The following is a 20,130-nucleotide window of genomic DNA, read 5'->3' on the forward strand; positions in this document are numbered from 1 at the left end:
AAAGAATCGTTGTACAATTCTCTGATTGGAGAGATACAAGTGTTTTAACTGGTCCATGAATTATGCGCATTCGTACTGCGCATTTCTTATGAAATTAAACAAGATATTGAATACACCATGCTATATGTTTTACAGTAGCATAATCCACATATTTTTGCAATAACAAAGTCTCTAATCTTCTAATAATTAAAAATAAAATATTTGTGGTTTTTTTCGAATCATGATAATCAATCCAAACCCGAGTACCTCCGATTGGAATTTTTTCTTCATTCTTTTGTTTTTAAATTAGGTTAATATCTATTTCATGTGTATTTATACAAAAGAATTCGAAATTATCTTTAATTATTTTATTAAAATTTAATGCAATAAATTGTTAATCATATACACAATATACGTTTATATCGAAAATATTTAACGTTTCATTATAATCAATGACATGGATGATTTTAACTTTTACTTAAAATTTACGAAATCCATGATTTTTAACCTACCAAATCTTAAAGGTAAATTCGTTTCACTTGATTATTGTCTTAAATTCTGTAAAAAATTCTATGTATACATAGATCGTGCAATGGCTGCTTTATGGTTAAATAAATTGACTGAAATAAATGAAAGTATTCCGAAGGACAATCTTCATGTTGAATATCTGAAATTATTGTTATTCGCACTACAAAAAAACAATCTTACAGGTATTTTTGCAGAATATCCACCTGAAGATTCACTTCCGTATCATCCAGGGATGAACACGGTTTGTTAATAATGAAATTATGTTAAAAAGTTTTTCATTGAGCAGCAATAAATTTATTTCTTGTTTTATTAAATTTTTAAAAAAGTATGAAATATGTAATAGAAATGTGGTTTCCAATGTATCAAAATGCTATATATTTGTATTAGTCATGAAATTTTAATCTAAAAAGAAAAAAAAAAAAGATAAGACAATATATCTGTTGTATATAATGTATTCTGTCAGGCAATGGATATGATAAAATTAGTAATTCCAACGAAAAAATTGTCTTCCTTTCCTTCAATTTATACTGTAATAGGAGATGGTATGTCTGAATTAGCTGCAATTCAAGAAATACCGAATTTTGGATTGCACGGTTACTATGCTATATCTAGTGAAGCTTTACCATTGTATGTATATTTCTATTAAATTTCTATAGAACTACTATACTACTTTAGAATTCTTATCTGTTAAATAGATTTGCTTAAAAAATTTATAGGTGGACGCAGAATAAAGCTGGACAATTAAAAAGCAATGAGAATATAAATAAAATATCTCGATTTAAAGATTCTCTTGATTATAAAATGCTTAAAGAATTTAATTTGCAACAAACTACATCACGAAATAATGACCCAATGAAACGACCCATAATCTTAAATGAAATGGATACAGAAGAAGAGTACTCTTTACAATGACTATACATGTTGAATAAAAATAACTACTTATCCGATTAATTGTAAACTGTATTTTTTAGAAGCGAAAGAAAGGAAATATCAACAGATGAAACAAGGCCATGTTGGGGAACAAATCGTTATTTTGAAAAACTTTTAGATCAATCTCGTTAGTAAATTTATTAATGTATAGAATTATTCCTTTACTGCCAATGAATTTAAATTCATTCCTTATTAATTCCTTTTTAGCTCATATTGCTACAGATCTTGAACTAACAACAGCAGATACATTATTGCATATACTTAAAGACAAAAAATTAGATAAGAAAGAAATACAAGATGATTCTTGTAATTTATCTGTGAAAAGAAGACAATTCGAAAAGATGTCCAATTTGACACCTTCTACGTAAGACACATCATTAAAATTTATATTAATTTTATTGTAAAATTCATGATTTGAATTTTTCTTTTAATTATTATAATTACTTATTTAGATGTGAATCAGGATGTGATGGAATACAATATCAAAGTGATAGTGGTAAGACAAATTAAACAAAATTAAAAATAAAAAGTTATATTATTGTATCTATACATTGTCTTAATAATTTCTATGCATATTATAGAAGAACAATTACAATACTTAAAACCAAATTTTGGAAGCGATGGCAAAAATTATTGCAGAGGAAATAATATTCCAAGTAAAAGTCTCAATAATATAGATATAAAAGTAAAATATATTTTAAATAAACTATTTTTAAAACACAAATTTATTTAGGACATAAATATAGAAATAAATGGAAAAATGCCAGGGCCCATGAATCTTCCATTTCTTCAAAGAGCTGTTTCTTAAATCCAAATTATTGTTCCCGATTGTAACATGGACTTTTATTTGATCAGATTTATAACAGATCTTTATGAGACTTTTTTATGTTATAATCAATTGATCAATTATACAAAATATAGAAACAAAGAAAATAAAAATTGTAAATTCAATTAAATTTTACATTTTTTTAGTTTAGTTATTTCTCTTTGAAATTGAAGTTATTTTGAATTGTACAAAGATAATTTTTGTATGTTAAATGATACTTAATCCTTTTCTACCTCTGTTAACATTCTTTTGAAATGTTTCTAAAGATTCATTTTCTACAAGTATTTGCTTATCTCTTTGAATGATTTCTGATCAGGATGTTGGCAATTTGGATAATAATCTTTATAGTATTTAGCAACCATAGATATATTACCTGCATATGTAGCTAACATAAGGATCATGTCAGTATACTCTTTTATATCTTGCAATATTTCTGTTTTATTTATATACTGTACTATTGTTTATTATACTTTGTTCTATTAAACAACTTTTTTTTACAATTGCTGCAATGTTTGAATACGAATTACCCTCCTTAAATAAATTTATAACAATGTTTCTTTCTTCTAATGTCGTTTCTTCTAATGTTATTTCACTTACTGATAATAACTTTAGATTATTAATCTTAAAATATTGTTATATTGGTTAATTTCAAGTAGACTATCTCAATACGTTACGTAATCTACACACACACACACACACACACACACACACACACACACACACACACACACACACACACACACACACACACACACACACACACACACACACACACACACACACACACACACACACACACACACACACACACAACACTGTTTAATTACCAATAATGTACGAATACTTTTGTTTTGATAAGAATTTAGCCACTAGTGAATTTATAATTATTACTGTTGTTAAATTTTGTTTTTTTTTTCATACTTGTTATTACTAATGTTAAAATACAATATACGATCATATATATATATATATCAATATGATTAATAATGTATAAAAAATAAAATACTTTTTAATTTAATTTTTTTATTTTATGTACTATATTTGAAAGTTTTTGTCTCCTATTGTGTATGTAACTATATCGACATTATGACAAAGACTGAATCGTAAATCACAGATTAGAAAAAAAAAAAGAAAAAAGAAAAAAAATATTCTACATTTTTTTTATTTTTCATTTAGATTATTAACTTGGTAATTATTATACCCCTGAAAAAGGAATATAATAATTATCAAGTTAATAATAATTACTAAGCGTATTTTAAAATGTTTTTAGTTTGTAAATTCCTTGTTTTGTTATTGGTTCGTAGTTTCCCAATTTTAATAAATAGCCAATCAAGTTAGAGAAGAGTTATTGGTTAGTATATGTCATTGGGTTATTTTTCGATAGGTTTCGAATCGGAGATTATACAAAGATTGATAAACAGTCTGGCGGGAACTATTTCTATATTATACTTATATACAATCAACGTTTATTGTTTTATGTAAAATAATATCAAATATTTTGGAACAAATTTATATTTTTACATGTTTAATGTATTATTCAATATTATAGTGAAAGAAGAAATATAACCAGTCATTAAAAATTAATTCAATATTAGAATTGTATGATAAAGGAAAAGTTTATGTGGTTATCGTTTTGTGTCTTATATTTTGAATGATTTTATTATCGTTGTTATTTTCTCTAATTATAAGATGGCAAACGAGGAAAGGATTAGAAAAAAGAGAAGAAGCCTGGAATTTGAAAATAGTAAGAGAAAAAAATCGAAGACTTATGACGACACTTATACGCGGGAAGTAAGTATTTTGAAGGTATAGCATAGAATGAAAAAATGTAATAAATAATAATTATTATTAAAAGAAACATTATAGAATTTAAAATCTAAAAAGAATTTATTTACTGATATATATATGTATATATAAGAAATTTATTTACTAATTATTTATATACATATTCCATAATATACGTATCCCAAATGACGAACTTATATCTTTTTATTTCTTTTTTACAGTATACTGTTGGTAAAATAACAAAAATTTCTATGCAAAACTTCATGTGTCATGATGCTATGCAAGTAACATTAAATCAAAACGTTAATTTTATTGTGGGAAGAAATGGAAGTGGTAAAAGTGCTATATTAACTGCTTTAACGGTAGGACTTGGAGCTAGAGCCAATGTTACTAATAGAGGTGTATCTGTTAAAGGTAAGTATATAATAAAGTATTATAAATATTAAAATTAAAGTATATATATTATAATTCTGATCTATTTAATAGATTTTATCAAGAAAGGTAAAAGCGTGGCAATTATAGAAATAACATTGATTAATAAAGGTTGTATGGCCTATAAACCTGATATATATGGTGATTTGATCACAATTATTCGATCTATAGGCAAACGTTCTGGATATAAAATAAAAAATTGGCAAGGTATGTACATCTTTGTTTTTTATATTTAATATAATATAATAATTGTTTGTTATATCTGTTTTATAGGTGAAGTTGTTTCAACAAAGCGAGATGAATTAGAGAGTATATTGTATGCGATGAATATACAAATAGATAATCCAATTTCAATATTAAATCAAGATGTATCCAAAACATTTTTAGTGTCATCTAAGAGTGAAGAAAAATACGAACTATTTATGAAAGCTACACGCTTGGATGTCATTGGGAATAATTATAGAGAAGCAATAATTTCTAGTGAAGAAGCAAGTAAAAAGTTGGAACAGGCTAATGAGGTATGCATATATTTTTTAATGATATTATTAATGATTTAATTCCTAATGAAGTTAAAAATAAAATTAAGAAATTTTATAGGTATTACATAAGACAAAACAAGAGCTTGATGATCTTAAAGAAAGAATAAAATTGTTAGATGAAATTGATGGATTAAGAAATAAATTGAACAATTTACATGTGGAGTTGCAGTGGGCTATTGTAAGTTAATATTATCTATTAATATCTTTTTAATTTATTTATATATTTGAAAACTTTCAATATTAATAGTAATACAGATAATAAAGTATTGCTTAAAATACGTACTTGAAAATTTAGGCTATATCAGAAGAAGTAAAACTTCAACATTATGAACAAAATCTGCAGAAATGTAAACAGAAATTACAAGAACTTAAAGAAACTACTGGATCTATGGAATCCAAAGATGCAGAAATTATTGAAAAAATTACGTAAGTATGAGATATAATATATTATAAAAAAATCATTTATTTGATAATTTTTATTATATATTATTTTTATTTTGTAGGCAATTACAGAATGAAATAAATCAAGCAGAACAAGAGGTTTCAGATAGTTCCAATAAATTTAAAGATACAAAAAATAAATATACGGTTGAAAAAGAGAGATATTCTGCTAAAATAAAAGAATTGCGTATTGCACAAATAAAAACAAAACATTTGGTGGAAGATATTAATTTACTTCGTAAAGAAATTCAGCGGTTAGAATGGTAATCTGATTTTAATATAACTAATATAAAGTAAAATAATACACACACACGTTAAATATAAATATATAATAAATATATATAATAATATATACAATATAAATAATATAAAAAAACTTGTGTGTGTTTGAAATAGTAAGATTATATAGGAAAAATTATATTTATAAATATAGCGGAGATGATAATCAGGATGAACGAAACAAGATGAAACAATGCCTTGGAGAATTGCAACAGAAACTTGATGAAGTTGAAGCTATGTTACGTACGAAGAAAATAGATTCGATGCATTTAGAAACAAACAGAGTGAGACGTTCTCAAGAAATACAATCAAAAAAAATCGAAATAGATAGTAATGAAGTTCGGATTCGTATGTATGAATATTGTGAATAGATTGAATGCATTCTTACTTTCATATCATATAATATCGTATAATATATTTTTTCTTATCGCTAAAAAAAGGTAAACTCAAGCGAGAATTACAGGTTTTAAAGCAGCAATCTGATAATGCATTAATTGTGTTCGGGCCAAATATACCGCGGCTTCTTAAACGTATTGAAGAAGAGTATAAAAGAGGACGATTTAAACAGAAACCTCGTGGTCCTCTAGGTATATTAAAATTATTTATTTAATTACTATTCATTTTTTATATAAAATATTTAAATTATATTTTATACTGAATGTTTTTATATACTCAATAATTATACAGGTGCATATGTAAAGATGAAGGATCCAAAATGGATTCCAGCTGTGGAAAATTTTTTGGGTGCCACTTGTTTTAGTACGTTTTGTGCAGATAATAGTGAAGATGCCAAAGTTCTTACTAAAATCATGGAAGAAGTTTTTCTTAATGAAAGAGCACCTCAAATCGTCTATAGCAAATTTTTCAGTAAAGTAAGTAAGTTTGGTAAATGTGATAAAACATAAATAAAAAGTAATATATATTATAACAATATATAATTATTTTCAGATCCATGACGTTAGTCAACATTGTACTCGTTCGTCTAATTATTTCAACATGTTAGAGGCAATGGATATATCGGATCCTGTTGTAGCAAATTGTTTAATAGATCAATGGGAGATCGAGTGTGTATTACTCATTCCAACGAGTCAAGAAGCGTACGACATTATGTCCGATGCAAAGAAAGTTCCACGTTATTGTAAAAGAGCCATAACTCAACAAGGTGATTTGTTTTATCCAGATCCAAATTATCGAACTTATGGAGCAAGACGGGGAATAAGGGCTAAGTATCTTCAAATATCCACTGCGGAAGCTATTCAGTGAGTATATATTTTTCCTATACATACTACATATTTTTCATAATATCCTATTTTTTAATAGCAATTAAAAATATTTCATAAGTTGTCTTTTCTGATAGTCGATTAGAAGAAGAACTCGCTATTGTTGAAGAAGAAAGAAATGCTGGTATGGAATTATATAAAAATCTATGTGGAGAAACAGAACGAACACAACGAGAGTTAGCAGATGTTAATGCTAAAATAGTGAAATTACATTCTGCACGAGACAAATATAAAATAGCAATTAATGATTTTACAGATAAGATAAAAGCGAGTGAAGCTATATCTGTAACTGTATTTGTAAGCATTATTTAAATAACGTAGTTAATCACTTAACATATAAATTAAGTTAATATTAAACTTCATCAATTTCCTAATTATAGCATACTGAATTAATAGAATTAGAGAAAAAATTACAAAATGATAAATCAGAAGAAGAACGTTTAAGTATAGAAATAGAACAATTGGAGAAGAGTATTAATAATTTAGAGAATGAAATCAAACAGTATAGAGAATTGAGATATGGTTTAGACTTGAAAATCAATCCTTTAAATGTAAATTACTATATTATATATTCTTTATTCAATATTTGTCTAAATAGTTATCTATTTTGTTTCATTTTTGAAATGTGATTTGATAGGAGGAAATTCATCGCCTTAAAGATGAAAAAGAAATACTTTATTTGAAAGATCAGCAAACAATCCATGCTTTAGAAAAAACCAAGGAAGCTATGCAAAGTGCTGTTACAGAATTTGAAAGTCAGCAAGAAATAACAAATGAAGCGATAGAAAATGCGAGCAGATATTGTCAAAGAATTAATACAAAAAGGTTGAAACTAGATTTTATTTGTTATTATTATTATTATTATTATTTGGACAATTAATTACATGAGTTTCATACATATATTTATAAAGTTACATTTTATTTCTAAATAATGTTGTTTTACAGAACAGTAAATGAAATTAAAAACTTACATAAAAGTTTGAAATTGAAAATTCATGAAGTAGAACAATCGTTTGGTTCTAAAAAAGAATTGTCTAAGAAGTTGAAAAGCATGAAGGAAAAATACAGTAACGTAATTGAATTCGCTTCTGTTATTGAAGAGAATAATATAGTAAGTTATCTGTATATATAATTAAATTTTAGTTTGACAATATATGTCGGTGTATAATACTCTTTTTTTAATTATACTTATAGAATCAATTGCGACGTCTCAAAAGCCGGAAAAAAATGTATGAAGATATGAAAGAAGCTATTGGCATTAATGTAAAAAATTCTTTTTCTACTATATTAGCACTTAGAAAATATAAGGTATCAAGATATATATAATATTTGATCTTACAAATTTCATTTTGTCCGCTTAACTATGATCTAATGAAATCACTATTTTTTTAGGGTAGTATAAACATCGACCATGTACATAAATTACTTACATTACAAGTAAGTCCTCAAAATGATAATCAAAATTCAACTACTGATACTAGATCATTATCCGGTGGAGAAAGATCTTATTCTACAGTTGCTTTCATGTTAGCTCTTTGGGACTGCACCAATTTGCCATTTTATTTTTTGGATGAATTTGATGTATTTATGGTACGTTGATTATTTTCTATCGAGTTTTTCATCATTATAATATTTGCTTTTACAATATTTTGCCAGGATAAGGTAAATCGACGAGTGATAATGGATATTTTATTAGATTACACAAAATCACATCCTCAATGTCAATTCACTTTCCTTACTCCTTTGGATACGTCAAATATCTTGGCAGAAGATTTTGTGACGATACATCAGTAAGCGTAGTCTACATTATTTTTGTAATATAATGAAAAAGCAAAATGGATAAGTAAATTTTGTAATTGAATTATATTTCTATTCCTTTTTCAGATTAGCTCCGCCAGAAAGAGCGTAACGGATAGTTTCTATTTTTTAATGAATTTTCTGTAATTATATTTTTTTGTAAAAATATGAAAAAAAAATAACAAAAAAATTACAATGTCAGAAAAATGTAAAGTTATTATTTAATCACCTTATTTCTGTTTAGGAAGATATGATATAGATATTACTACGCTCTACACTTCAAAAAATGAAGTCATATGAAGACATAAAGTCCCGCGAAATATATCGGGGAGGAAGATATATTAACCGTAAGTGGATCAAGGTTCGGGCCATTGCGCGAATTTGGTCCGGTAGGAGTTCCCAAGTAACGCAATATCTTATATTACGCGCATTACGTGCGACGCTCCATGTGTGTTCGCTGGGTGGAGGTGTGGGGCGTGGTTGCGTTGTGCAATGATTGGTACTTAGCTTTGTCGGAGAAAGTATTCAAAGAACGGTGCCCGTGAAACGGTGCCGGCCGAACTCGTTACCCAAATTTCAACCTTCATTTCCTCTTCATGAGATCACGTAAAGAGATGTTAATTAAAGTCGTAAAACTTGATAGACATCGGTGTTTTCTTTTTTTTGTTTTTTTACAAAAAGAGAATGCTAGATATAAAAAATACGAGGATAAAGTAAAAAGGCGATGCAAGGATCTAAAGAGAAAGACAGTCTTTTTATATAGTTGCTAAAAAAAACAAATTTATTGATCAAACATTGTTCCTAACAAGAGACGAGTGGAGAGATTGGTTCAGTGATAGTAGGCCGGGGCTGCTTGTGCGTACGCGACGGGGGTTGCGAGTTTGGCTACGGGTGCGGCGTAAGTGAGAGGAGCGGCGAACTTGGCAACAGGTGCGGCGTAAGCGAGGGGAGCGGCGTGGGCGACGGGGGCTGCGGCGAGTTTGGCTACTGGTGCGGCGTAAGCGAGGGGAGCGGCATGAGCAACGGGAGCTGCGACGTGTGCGGCGTAGGCCAGAGGAGCGGCGTGGGCGACTGGGGTTGCGACGTGAGCTACTGGAGCAGCTGCTACGGCCTTGACGGCGACGGTGGCGGGTTCTTTGCGTACAACGGCGTTGAATCCGTTCACGGGGTCAGCGGTATAGTCAACCGTGCGTCTGGAACCATCAGCTTCGAGAAGAGAGTAGCTACCCTGAACGACATCGCCATCACGAGTCTCCTGTTGGCTCTTAGCATCACCGGTCAGGCTGTCGTGCACGTCGTAAGCGTAGCTGTATTGGGGATGCGGATCGTAGTCGGCATCGACGGCTTTAGCTACTACAGCTTTAGCTACTGGAGCCACTGCAGCTACTGGAGCCACCGCAGCTACTGGAGCCGCAGCATAAGCCACAGGGGAAGCTGGGATCAAACCGGCATTAGCGGCGGCCACGAGGGTGGCGAAGGCTACGAACTGTAATGGAAAAATAGATTCATTAGTTAAAAGAAGATATTTTGAAGATTCAATTGATTTCGTTCAACTCAATGATTCTCTCTTTTTTTATATGCGTATGCTTAGTGCGTTTCCCGAATTCGTGTGTGCCAAACGAATCGAAATGCAAATCGATATGTCGCTTTCGAATAGATTGCATTCGCGACGATATTCGAAGGATTACGATGTTGCGAACGATCTCTTTACTTTCTTTCACGAAGACCACGATTTACACGACGTAACGAGCGAAGAGAGAAAGAAAGTGACTATATTCACAGCTCTTCGATACGCATAAAAGCGTTCTTTCGTTATACCTTGAAGGCCATTGTTCTTCGAGTGGATTGGTAGATCTGTCGATCTGCTAGTTTGTGATGCGAATGATGCTATGGATGGATGGTTTTCGGCTTTTATACTCGACGGAGCAGGGCTCACGGGGCTGCTGACGTAACCGGGTGACGGTTCTTTCGACGGTCAACCGATTCGCGGCCACAGAGCGATGCGAAATTGAGCAAGAAAACGGACCACGCCCAACGCACGACCAGCCGGCGATTGTTGGATCATCGGCACCATCGATGGAGGAACCATCGTTTCGGACTGGGCCACGTCCTTGCTACGAGTTACTTAATTGTACCGTAGACTTCTCTGCCAAGTCTTACCTTTCTTTCCGACCTTGTCATTCGATCCGTTTATCAAGGTATCTATTTACCAGTCTATCCTCTGCCTTTCCACTTTGATCCTATCTTCGAACCATCTGTCGTTTCTTTCTACCCTCGTAACGTTTTCCATATTCCACTTTCTCCTTTAAGTTGTTTATCGGAGAAACTTTGATAAAATGTTCATTCTCTTTGCAACTGCACTCATTGAAGTCTCCAGACGTATACATTAAACGCAATACGTAACTACAATCTATTCTATTAGATGAGTTAAAAACAATGATACTTTGATCATTTAATATTTCTTCGAGAGATCGAAGGTGAGATATTAGGATTACTGAAGTACATCCGGTATATAGTTCGTCGTCGGTTAGTGGCCCACAAACTTCCTTCTTCGACCTTGAGTATTCCCATACTTGGTGAAATCAAAGCCGACTGCTTTTTTTTTTAATTAATGTGAAACAGAGAAAAAGCATAAGGTTATAATATACAAAGGACTCGATCGAAATGGATTCGAATCCATATATGGATATATTGTCATACCCGTTACATATCGTCCTTTACGAATTTTTTTGAAATTTGATCAAATTCTTGATTGCTCGTTGTGATACTACAGAAGAAAAAAAGAAACTCATGCATGCCAATTCGATTTGACGTACGCGGATGTAGAAAGAACGTACTGTGATCTAGATGGACCTAGTTAAAGCTATCTCTTCGCATTAAGATTCAGATTTCGCTCGAGTTTCTTGAGTCTTCCTGGGCGTATTGCCATGACAAAAGGCGGTGAACCAGCAAAATCTTGATTTTCGATCAGCACGGTACGATTTTCGATGGCCGCGGGCTGTCAATCGATCGAGGCGTACCACTGATTCGGCAGCCCACCTATCTTTTCTTTATGAAAGTGCTCCACTTATTTCTCGTGGTCCCGCCAGCTGTAACGTTAGATATGACGCAATCGAAGAGGTAGTTCGCTGTTCAGGACATACCGGCTGACACGTTTCCTTCGAAACTTTCGCGACGCACCATCGTTCGCGATTTTTGATACGTGGCATCAGACTTGAAACATATGAGAGTGACAAAGAAAGGATATCCTTTCGATCTGTTTGTTCTCAAAATACAAAGAAATCGAAAAGAAATAATATCGTAATATTATAACATGTAACACTATATTTCTTATTAATTTCTGTTCTAGAAAATTTGTAATTTTGTATGGACATATGTTGCGTTCTTTAATATGTGTATTTCCATAAGTTAAGAAAACTATGTTAGAGATTGTAAAATATTCACTATAAAATTTCAGTTATATAATATGATTTTCATTTTTTCATTTTTGATAAAATTCCTATTTTAATATAAATTATGTGAAAATTTAAATTTAAGAATAATTATCCATTATTTAGTCCAAATCTATTAATGATCTTTAGTTTATTCAAGAATTCTGTTTGTATCCAAACAAACAATTGCTTTAATGTCTCACGTTATCAACTTTATGAGAAATAGGCAAGATGAACTAAACAAGGCCGTTATTACTTAATCTATTAAAAAAGAGTCTGCATCTATTACAGAAAAATTAAGAAATGAAAAATTAAGAGTACAAGTTAATATCTAATACTTTTCAATGTTTTTTAAAGATATCGAATTGTTTACAAGTTTTGTTATTTATTATAATATGTCTATACTTTCTAGTTAGAAGTTACTTCAACTAATTATCAATGATTATTCGATCGACGTAGAATATAAACTCGTAGGAGATTAGAAGATTATACTAATTTTTAAGACATTCATAGACTTTTACCGAAATAATATATACAAGTATATAGATCATAAGAGATTGACACCGACCAAGTTCAAGTGCGGTTGACTTCAGTCGATATCAACCTGGCCTAACTTTCAAAGTTCGGTAAGCCGAAAGTAAAGTGGGGGAAAGAGTAACCGCGCGAACTCGAGTATATAAACCAGCGGGGATCAACGTTGGACATCATCAGTCGCTTAGTCGATCCAAACCAACCGAGTCTATTCAACAATGGCCTTCAAGGTGGGTAAAGGATCGGTACGGCTTTTGTTTTAGAAACATCCGTGTCCAATCTCTAAGTTAGAACGTTAAAGTAAAATTTAAAGTCTTTCTAACAAGTTATTGTTTTTCTTTCAGTTTGTAGCCTTCGCTGCCCTCGTGGCCGCCGCTAACGCCGGTTTGATTCCAGCCTCCCCTGTGGCTTATGCTACAGCTCCAGTAGCTGCAGTAGCTCCAGTAGCTAAAGCTGTAGTAGCTAAAGCCGTCGATGCCGATTACGATCCGCATCCCCAATACAGCTACGCTTACGACGTGCACGACAGCCTGACCGGCGATGCTAAGAGCCAACAGGAGACTCGTGATGGCGATGTCGTTCAGGGTAGCTATTCTCTTCTGGAATCTGATGGCACAAGACGTACTGTTGACTACACCGCCGACCCTGTAAATGGATTCAACGCCGTTGTACGCAAAGAACCAGCTACCGTCGCTGTGAAAGCCGTAGCTGCTGCCCCAGTAGCTCACGTTGCAACCCCAGTCGCTCACGCAGCTCCTCTGGCCTATGCCGCACCAGTAGCTAAGATTGCTGCCGCCCCAGTCGCTCACGCTGCTCCCTTCGCCTATGCCGCAGCTCCAGCATACGCTGCTGCTCCAGCATACGCCGCAGCTCCTGCATACGCTGCAGCTCCAGCATACGCCAAGTTAGCTGCTGCCCCAGCTCTCAGTTACGCCGCAGCTCCAGCTTATGCTAAGTTCGCCGCTGCCCCAGCCGTTACTTACGCCGCCCATGCCACACCCATCGCCTATGCCGCTCATCCTGCTCCCCTTGCCAAGTTCGCAGCTGCACCAGCCGTCTCCTATGCCGCCCCAGCCGTCTCCTACGCCGCACCAGCTCTTTACCATTAAGTCCACTCTTGCCTCAACGCACTACGTTGTTGTCGACTAAGGCCGAATCTTATTTATTTTTCTTAGCAGACTACATGTGACTGATTAAATTGAGTTACTAAACTAATATTTTTGATTCGTCTCTATCACAATCCCGATTTCTCTCTTTATCTTTCTACTTTTCTTTCTCTTTATCTTTATATTGTTAGATAATTCATGTTAGATATATTCATATCGCTATCACTGTGAACAACATACACATATCATTTTTTCTCGCAACTTACTTGAACGTTCATAACTTCATAACTTATTCCGCTTTCTTGTCCTTGACGAAAGGATTAAGCTCTCTTCTACTACAAAATGCTATCTATAACCCAAGTTCTTTTTGACGATTGCCAAAATTGACCTACTTTCTCCATTTTTCGCCTGTTCTTTCTTAAACGTCTTTTGACACTTGAAAGATACGTTCCGTAATCCGACATCGTTGATCCGCGTTACGAACGTCTACCGACGACTTGAAAGGATCGTTAAGGTCGTACGTGCTTCGATTTAAGGAAGTCGTTGGTACATATGCACAATGAAATTATATATTATTTTAATGGAGTTTGGTTGTTAATCGTAACCTATCTTGCTTCAGGATTTTTGCTAAAAAAATTCTGACAACGATATAGTGATTCAGATGAATATAATAAATTAATGAGCGTTTCAATACCGCACAAACATTATTTCGCATACAAATATAAATACAAAAAACAAGTTTTTTCCCAATATTTTCTTTTTTATTGCAAATAAATGACCAAATCTTGATTGTAATTCAAATAAGTTATTGATATAATTTCGTTTGTTTCTTATATGCGGTTTTCCTTGTTCCTTTCCTTGGTTATCCTTGGCAGAACTTTACAGTCGCCATGCGGAGACATAAAAACGTATAACAAATCCATGAGTGGAAGATTGAGTCGAGTAAAATGGTAGGAGAATGAGAGGCTTCACGTGGGTTGTTGTTGAGGGCAATGTCGTTGATCGTTGTTGATCGCACGGGCCGAATTCGTTACCGAGGGAGAAAGGAGTCCAAATTCCGGGACACGATTTAAAAGATTGTGTAATCGAAACGAAACGGAGCGCACTCGTACTTTTCGGAAGTACATATACATATGCATGCAGCGTGTGCGTATCACAGTGTATGTAGGCTGGTTACGAAGTTGAACGAAATTAACGACGATCGAGAAGGTATGATTTCTAAATTTCTCATTCACTCTAGTTCTTGTCACAATTTACATATTATTTCGTCATTAGCACCGTTTTGTCTTCTCTAGAATCAGACTTTTTTTATTATTCGGCTAAAGACTATATTTAAAATCTTTTTTTCTTTCTATATGTACGTCATACAGTCGGATCTCAAATGTAACACGTATTTAAATGTATTGTAGACTTTAATATAGATAACTGAACAGTGGGAAATAACTAATTATATATATCCTCAAATAAATTTTTATAATTAAAGTCAATAAAGAAATCCATAGCCTCCGGCTGTCACTCTGTTGATTTGGTCGAATACTTTGACGAAGTGGTCTACCAAAAAGTGAACCGGTTTCTCGAATGGCTTATACGTATGTATAATACGTAATATGGGGCGCGATTACGAGAAGGTACATAATGACATTGGGCGCGGTTCTCCGATGGTCGTGGCTGCAGCCCTGGTTTATTTGGTGAAAGTCGAAACTTTAGGTATATATTCTCTCTCTGTCTCTCTCTCTTTCTCTCTTTTTTCTCACTTTTATCGTGCCTCTCGTCGCACGCATACCTCTCACTATGTCTGCCGCCTTTTATCGTGTTCCATTTTTTATTAAGACCATACCAGCCGAATTTATAGAGCAATTATGAGTAACGTTACGTTGTAATTGCAGGTGGATTATATAATACGTGTGTTGTCCTTCAACTTCACAAACATTTTCTTTTCTCTTTGACGTCCTTGCAAGGTATTGTCCTTTAATTTAAGAAAGAAAATAAATACAAACTATTATATTTTAATCATTGTATCGGATTTAAAACTTTCTTATGATTTCTTAACAGGAGGAGAATGATGGATGTGATATAATTAATATTGAATCAAATAAAAGTATAATTGATTTGCAGATTCAAGACGAAAAGTTGTACATTACAATTCTTTAAAAGCCTCAAGTTAAAAGTAGTAATCATGACGATATAGTCGGACATCAACCGGTTTTATCTACTCACTTCTCTCTGCGTCTGGTCAATGTTGATATTATTACTTACTTCTAACGACCAGCCGCATTATATGTTATTAATTAAACAAACATATTATTTTTATGGTAAATATCCTTTCTTAATCGTGCATAGAAATATAAGTAATAACGTCGTAATGATGAACTTTTAAATAAAATTTTAATTTGTAAACACTGAATCCAATTATAAGAATCATGTTTGTAACTTACGGATATATTTAAAAGCCGATCGTTCGTAGTTTTTATCTTATTACGCATTTGTCACGCAACAAGTAGTATTTGTCTAGCTTAAGTCCGTTACGCGGCCAGCATGTGTAGTCGAAGGTCGAGGGGTATTACGATGTCGCATACTTGCTCGCATACGCACATTGTTTGTTGCGTAAAGAACGTATACCCGTCGACGTAACACATTTTGCGTAACGGTGAACGACGATGAATCGGCTCCATGGATGAACGTGACAAGGCATCGATCTATCTATCGGTGACATTGATCGCCGCGCTTTTACTTTATTACACCCACGCTTGATCATGTATTGCGGGTGCACCACACACTGAATTATGTCGATACAAACGAGGTGATTCTTTTTTCCCCACTTACGACGCAATTCGATTGTTTTCGACAAGTCGCGAAAGTTCGATATATTATTTGCGCGAATTTTAATTTTTAAGGTACTGAAATAATAATAATAAAAGTCGTTGTAATGAGTGGGTTTATTATTCACATATTTATCAATGAAATAGTATTATTTGAACATGTATATACACCATAATAAATCATGATAAAATAATGAGAATAAATCATAATAAATTATACACATCAGTTATATTAGGATATCGATAATCAATCATTGTCACATAATAAAATGTAAAAATAATCAAAATCAATATGCAGTATTGCTTTAAATAACAATGGATATATCTTATGAGCAAATGATTTAGATTTAATGTCTGCTGAAAACAATGTTTTTATTTTTTTAGTTCATACATATTTTCATGAAATAAGAAATGAGAAAACTGTTATGAAATTGAGTCGATTTCTCCAAAAAGGGAAGTGAGTATTATCCAAATTAATTTTAGATCTTGTTTGGTACATAATCATAAAAAATTGTTTGGTATATATTATAAAAAAGAAAATTATTGGCTTTCGTAGATGCATCATCAAGAATCATCGTACGTATCATCAAGAAAGTTTAATTGTTATGAGGTATAAAAGAAAAATATCAATTTCAGAAGATTACAAGCAATTTATTAAAATCTTAATAGTAACATATTATTCGATGGACAAGTCGTGTAAAAATCGAGATTAGGCGATACATATTTTACAGGAGTGCAGGTGCATAAGTGAGACTGGTAAGAGGTGCCGCATAGGCAAACGGCGATGAGTATGCTGCCGTATAAGCAGTGTAGGCGGGATAAGTAGCGACAGCTCTTGTCGTTGGTAATTGGACTAATCCTCTTTGAGCATTCTCAGTTTGTCCTAATCGAAGTTGAACCGGACTGGCGAGAGCTCTGACAGGTGAAGATCTCTGTTCCTGCTGCTCCTCCTGTTTTTGTTCTTCCTGTTGACCATCTTCTTGCGAGCGCTGTATTTGTTGCTGTTGCTTTTGCCTGACTTGTTGCTGAATCTGTCGGCGTGTCTGTTCTTGCTGTTCTTGTATTTGTTTGAGCTGCTGCAACTGTTGTTGCTGCTGTTCTTGTTGACGTTGCTGTTGCTGGCGTATCTGTTCGAGTTGCTGTTGTCTCTGCTGTTGTTGAAGTTCGAAATCGCGTGGAGCCGGTGCATTCTTTAGAGGTCCTGTTCTAGCTTCGACCACTTCAACGTCCGAATCGGGACCAGTCGCAGGAATAGCTGGTGCAGCTGGTGCAGGTACAGGTGCAGCTGCAACGGAGGGTGACACAGCAGGTGCATAGGGTACAAAAGGTGCAGCGATAGCAGCTAAACCAGTGACAGGTTCCCTGCTAACGACGGCATTGAATCCGTTTACGGGATCGGCCGTGTATTCGACGATACGCCGGGTTCCGTCGGCTTCGATCAAACTGTAACTACCCTGAACGATATCACCGTTTCTTGTTTCGTATTGAGCCTTCGAGTCACCCGTTAAAGTGTCTTGAACGTCGTAGGCAAAACTGTACTGTGGTGTCGGGTCAAATTCCTCCAGTCTTGACGCAGGAACAGTCGCTACAGCTGGTATCGCCGCCGGTACCACCGCACATTGCCCGAACACCACCAACCCCAAAAATACAACGAACTAAAAGGGAGGAAAAAAAGTTAGGCATATTCTTCAGCTTTTATCCGACAACCATTTTAACCATATTAAGATCTAATGTCAATTTATAGCATTTTACATATTAGCAATATAAATTGATCAAGATTCAAGGATTTTAATCGTTTCTTTGCCTTCGATCAGAATCATAGACCTTCTTCGATTCTAGGACGTCTCTTCCCTTACTTACCTTGCCAGCCATGTTTGTCCACAAGAGGATCGGCAGAAGACTGATGCCTCGGGGTAAAATCGGTGGCACTTTTATACGTCTCGGTTGCGACTTACATTTTTGTGCCATCCGTAGACAATAACCCGCGAGAATTCCTTGCACCCAAAGCCGTCAAAGCACCCGCCTTTACCGCCCCCACCTAATCTTTCGGTGATATCTTCTTTCTTCTTCTTTTATTCAACGACCTTCTCATAATCGTTGCGATACTACCTGGGCTTGCCCAGGACATGATGCGCACGTGTACCAACAAACACAATGAGTACGCGCTTATGTTTCTTCATATCGAACTGTGCCGCATACACGCGACCTGTATGCCAATACGCCAATGACCAGGAACGTTCCTTGTACACCGAGGTCGTTCGACGAAAGCAAGTCTTTCGAGTTGCACCTCAGCATACCGTCCTTCCTCTCCAAGCGCCAACCTTTCGCGATCATTGGGGTTGCTCGCCTCGACTCAAAAGACTGATGACCGAGCCACATCTTGTTTATTCGTAATACGATTTCAGTATGTCTTTCTTATTTTTATCTTTGATTATTTAGAAATAACATTTCACATATTTAATTAAGAATATTTCAATAGAACATTGTATATTTTAGAAAGTGATGACCGAGTCGCATCTTGTTTATTCGTTGTACGATTTCAGTATCCCTTTCTTATTTTTATATCTGATTTTTTTTAAATATTATTTTACATATTTAAAGAATATTTAAATTTTAATAAATATTTAAAAAGAACATTGTATATTTTGTAAAGTACTATTATACTATATAATATTTTCGTATCAGACACTTATTTCGTAAAGCCAATTTTTGTAAAACATTTATTTTCTTCTTCACATTTTGGTTAAAATTCCTTTAGTTTTTGTAAGCGATCATCAAGAATCACTCGGAGTAGTATACATTGTATGCTAATTGAATATCGATGTAAGTCGATTTCGAGAGACAGTAGAAGGCCATTGAATAATGTGTCCAATACCTACAATGCAGAACATCGGAAAATTCAGAACGAGTGACGAGCAAGGAGAGACGATTATCGTCGACAAAACGGTTTACGTTATTCCTAAATGAAATCCTACGTGGATGCCTACTTTCATCACTTAAAACAAACATCAAGTATTAATTGTCGCCAATTTTCTGCGAGTATGATCAATATCCATACCAATATATAAAGAGGCAAAGTTTGTTTGTTTCATTGTCCGAAGTAATCTCAGAAACTACTAAATCTACTAAATCGATTTGATAAAATCTTTCATTAGCCAACAGTCTAGATCTTCCTGAATAACATAGACTATATACGATGTATAAAAGCCCAACAATAAAGAAGAACGTGCATGAAATCCAAAAAAATACGTCCTTCACCCTCTATATTCTAATTTAACGTAAAAATTACACAATCGATTTTAACAAAACCTTCAAAGAATACATTTATAAACATTTCAGGAATTTTTAAGGATAATAATCATTACGTTACAATTTCAGGAAGTTGAGCAATAGATGAAAAAGTGGAGCACAGTGTAAAAGAATTAGT

General features: G+C 33.5%; 5 protein-coding genes and 1 long non-coding RNA gene across 16 annotated transcripts; 4 read left to right on the top strand and 2 right to left on the bottom strand.

Moving 5' to 3' along the window:
* Positions 1-15: 15 nt before the first annotated feature.
* On the top strand, positions 16-2,393 carry LOC122627804. Of its 9 annotated transcripts, none has more exons than XM_043809388.1 (10): positions 170-289; positions 451-503; positions 564-748; positions 971-1,134; positions 1,224-1,403; positions 1,479-1,564; positions 1,645-1,801; positions 1,890-1,933; positions 2,019-2,093; positions 2,171-2,393. In XM_043809388.1, the coding sequence occupies exons 2-10, from the start codon at positions 476-478 to the stop codon at positions 2,269-2,271; spliced, it is 1,020 nt and encodes a 339-aa protein (XP_043665323.1). In that variant the 5' UTR covers positions 170-289; positions 451-475; the 3' UTR covers positions 2,272-2,393. The 9 variants fall into 9 exon arrangements, with proteins under 9 accessions (XP_043665365.1, XP_043665357.1, XP_043665331.1 ...); XM_043809414.1 differs by having other exon boundaries at positions 690-748; XM_043809430.1 differs by lacking the exons at positions 170-289; positions 451-503 and adding an exon at positions 16-103 and having other exon boundaries at positions 690-748.
* A 1,357-nt stretch (positions 2,394-3,750) lies between these two features.
* Positions 3,751-9,639, top strand: LOC122628128 (structural maintenance of chromosomes protein 6). 3 transcript variants are annotated; one of them, XM_043810034.1, is made up of 20 exons: positions 3,751-4,054; positions 4,270-4,462; positions 4,535-4,687; positions 4,754-4,998; positions 5,078-5,197; positions 5,315-5,445; positions 5,523-5,723; positions 5,894-6,087; positions 6,180-6,326; positions 6,427-6,611; positions 6,688-6,998; positions 7,097-7,316; positions 7,400-7,570; positions 7,657-7,844; positions 7,965-8,130; positions 8,214-8,327; positions 8,412-8,609; positions 8,676-8,809; positions 8,904-8,959; positions 9,061-9,639. In XM_043810034.1, exons 1-19 carry the CDS (start codon positions 3,953-3,955, stop codon positions 8,926-8,928), a joined length of 3,198 nt encoding a protein of 1,065 aa, XP_043665969.1. In that variant the 5' UTR covers positions 3,751-3,952; the 3' UTR covers positions 8,929-8,959; positions 9,061-9,639. The 3 variants fall into 3 exon arrangements, with proteins under 3 accessions (XP_043665969.1, XP_043665986.1, XP_043665978.1); XM_043810051.1 differs by lacking the exon at positions 7,400-7,570; XM_043810043.1 differs by lacking the exon at positions 9,061-9,639 and having other exon boundaries at positions 8,904-8,985.
* On the bottom strand, positions 9,569-10,746 carry LOC122628148 (cuticle protein 21-like). Its single transcript, XM_043810094.1, has 2 exons — positions 10,635-10,746; positions 9,569-10,302 (listed from the first exon to the last, which is right to left on the bottom strand). Exons 1-2 carry the CDS (start codon positions 10,644-10,646, stop codon positions 9,646-9,648), a joined length of 669 nt encoding a protein of 222 aa, XP_043666029.1. The 5' UTR covers positions 10,647-10,746; the 3' UTR covers positions 9,569-9,645.
* Positions 10,747-12,956: 2,210 nt separating this feature from the next.
* On the top strand, positions 12,957-13,993 carry LOC122628146 (cuticle protein 16.5-like). Its single transcript, XM_043810078.1, has 2 exons — positions 12,957-13,008; positions 13,123-13,993. Exons 1-2 carry the CDS (start codon positions 12,997-12,999, stop codon positions 13,885-13,887), a joined length of 777 nt encoding a protein of 258 aa, XP_043666013.1. The 5' UTR covers positions 12,957-12,996; the 3' UTR covers positions 13,888-13,993.
* Positions 13,994-14,768: 775 nt separating this feature from the next.
* On the top strand, positions 14,769-16,262 carry LOC122628161. Its single transcript, XR_006326989.1, has 4 exons — positions 14,769-15,093; positions 15,368-15,591; positions 15,771-15,842; positions 15,937-16,262. It is a non-coding gene; the product is annotated as an uncharacterized LOC122628161 (long non-coding RNA).
* Positions 16,263-17,333: 1,071 nt separating this feature from the next.
* On the bottom strand, positions 17,334-18,717 carry LOC122628140 (mediator of RNA polymerase II transcription subunit 15-like). The gene is made up of 2 exons (XM_043810064.1): positions 18,564-18,717; positions 17,334-18,358 (listed from the first exon to the last, which is right to left on the bottom strand). The coding sequence occupies exons 1-2, from the start codon at positions 18,669-18,671 to the stop codon at positions 17,429-17,431; spliced, it is 1,038 nt and encodes a 345-aa protein (XP_043665999.1). The 5' UTR covers positions 18,672-18,717; the 3' UTR covers positions 17,334-17,428.
* Between the last annotated feature and the right edge of the window lie 1,413 nt (positions 18,718-20,130).

The sequence above is a fragment of the Vespula pensylvanica genome, chromosome 1, assembly GCF_014466175.1.
Source record: "Vespula pensylvanica isolate Volc-1 chromosome 1, ASM1446617v1, whole genome shotgun sequence".
Taxonomy (NCBI): Eukaryota; Metazoa; Arthropoda; class Insecta; order Hymenoptera; family Vespidae; genus Vespula; species Vespula pensylvanica.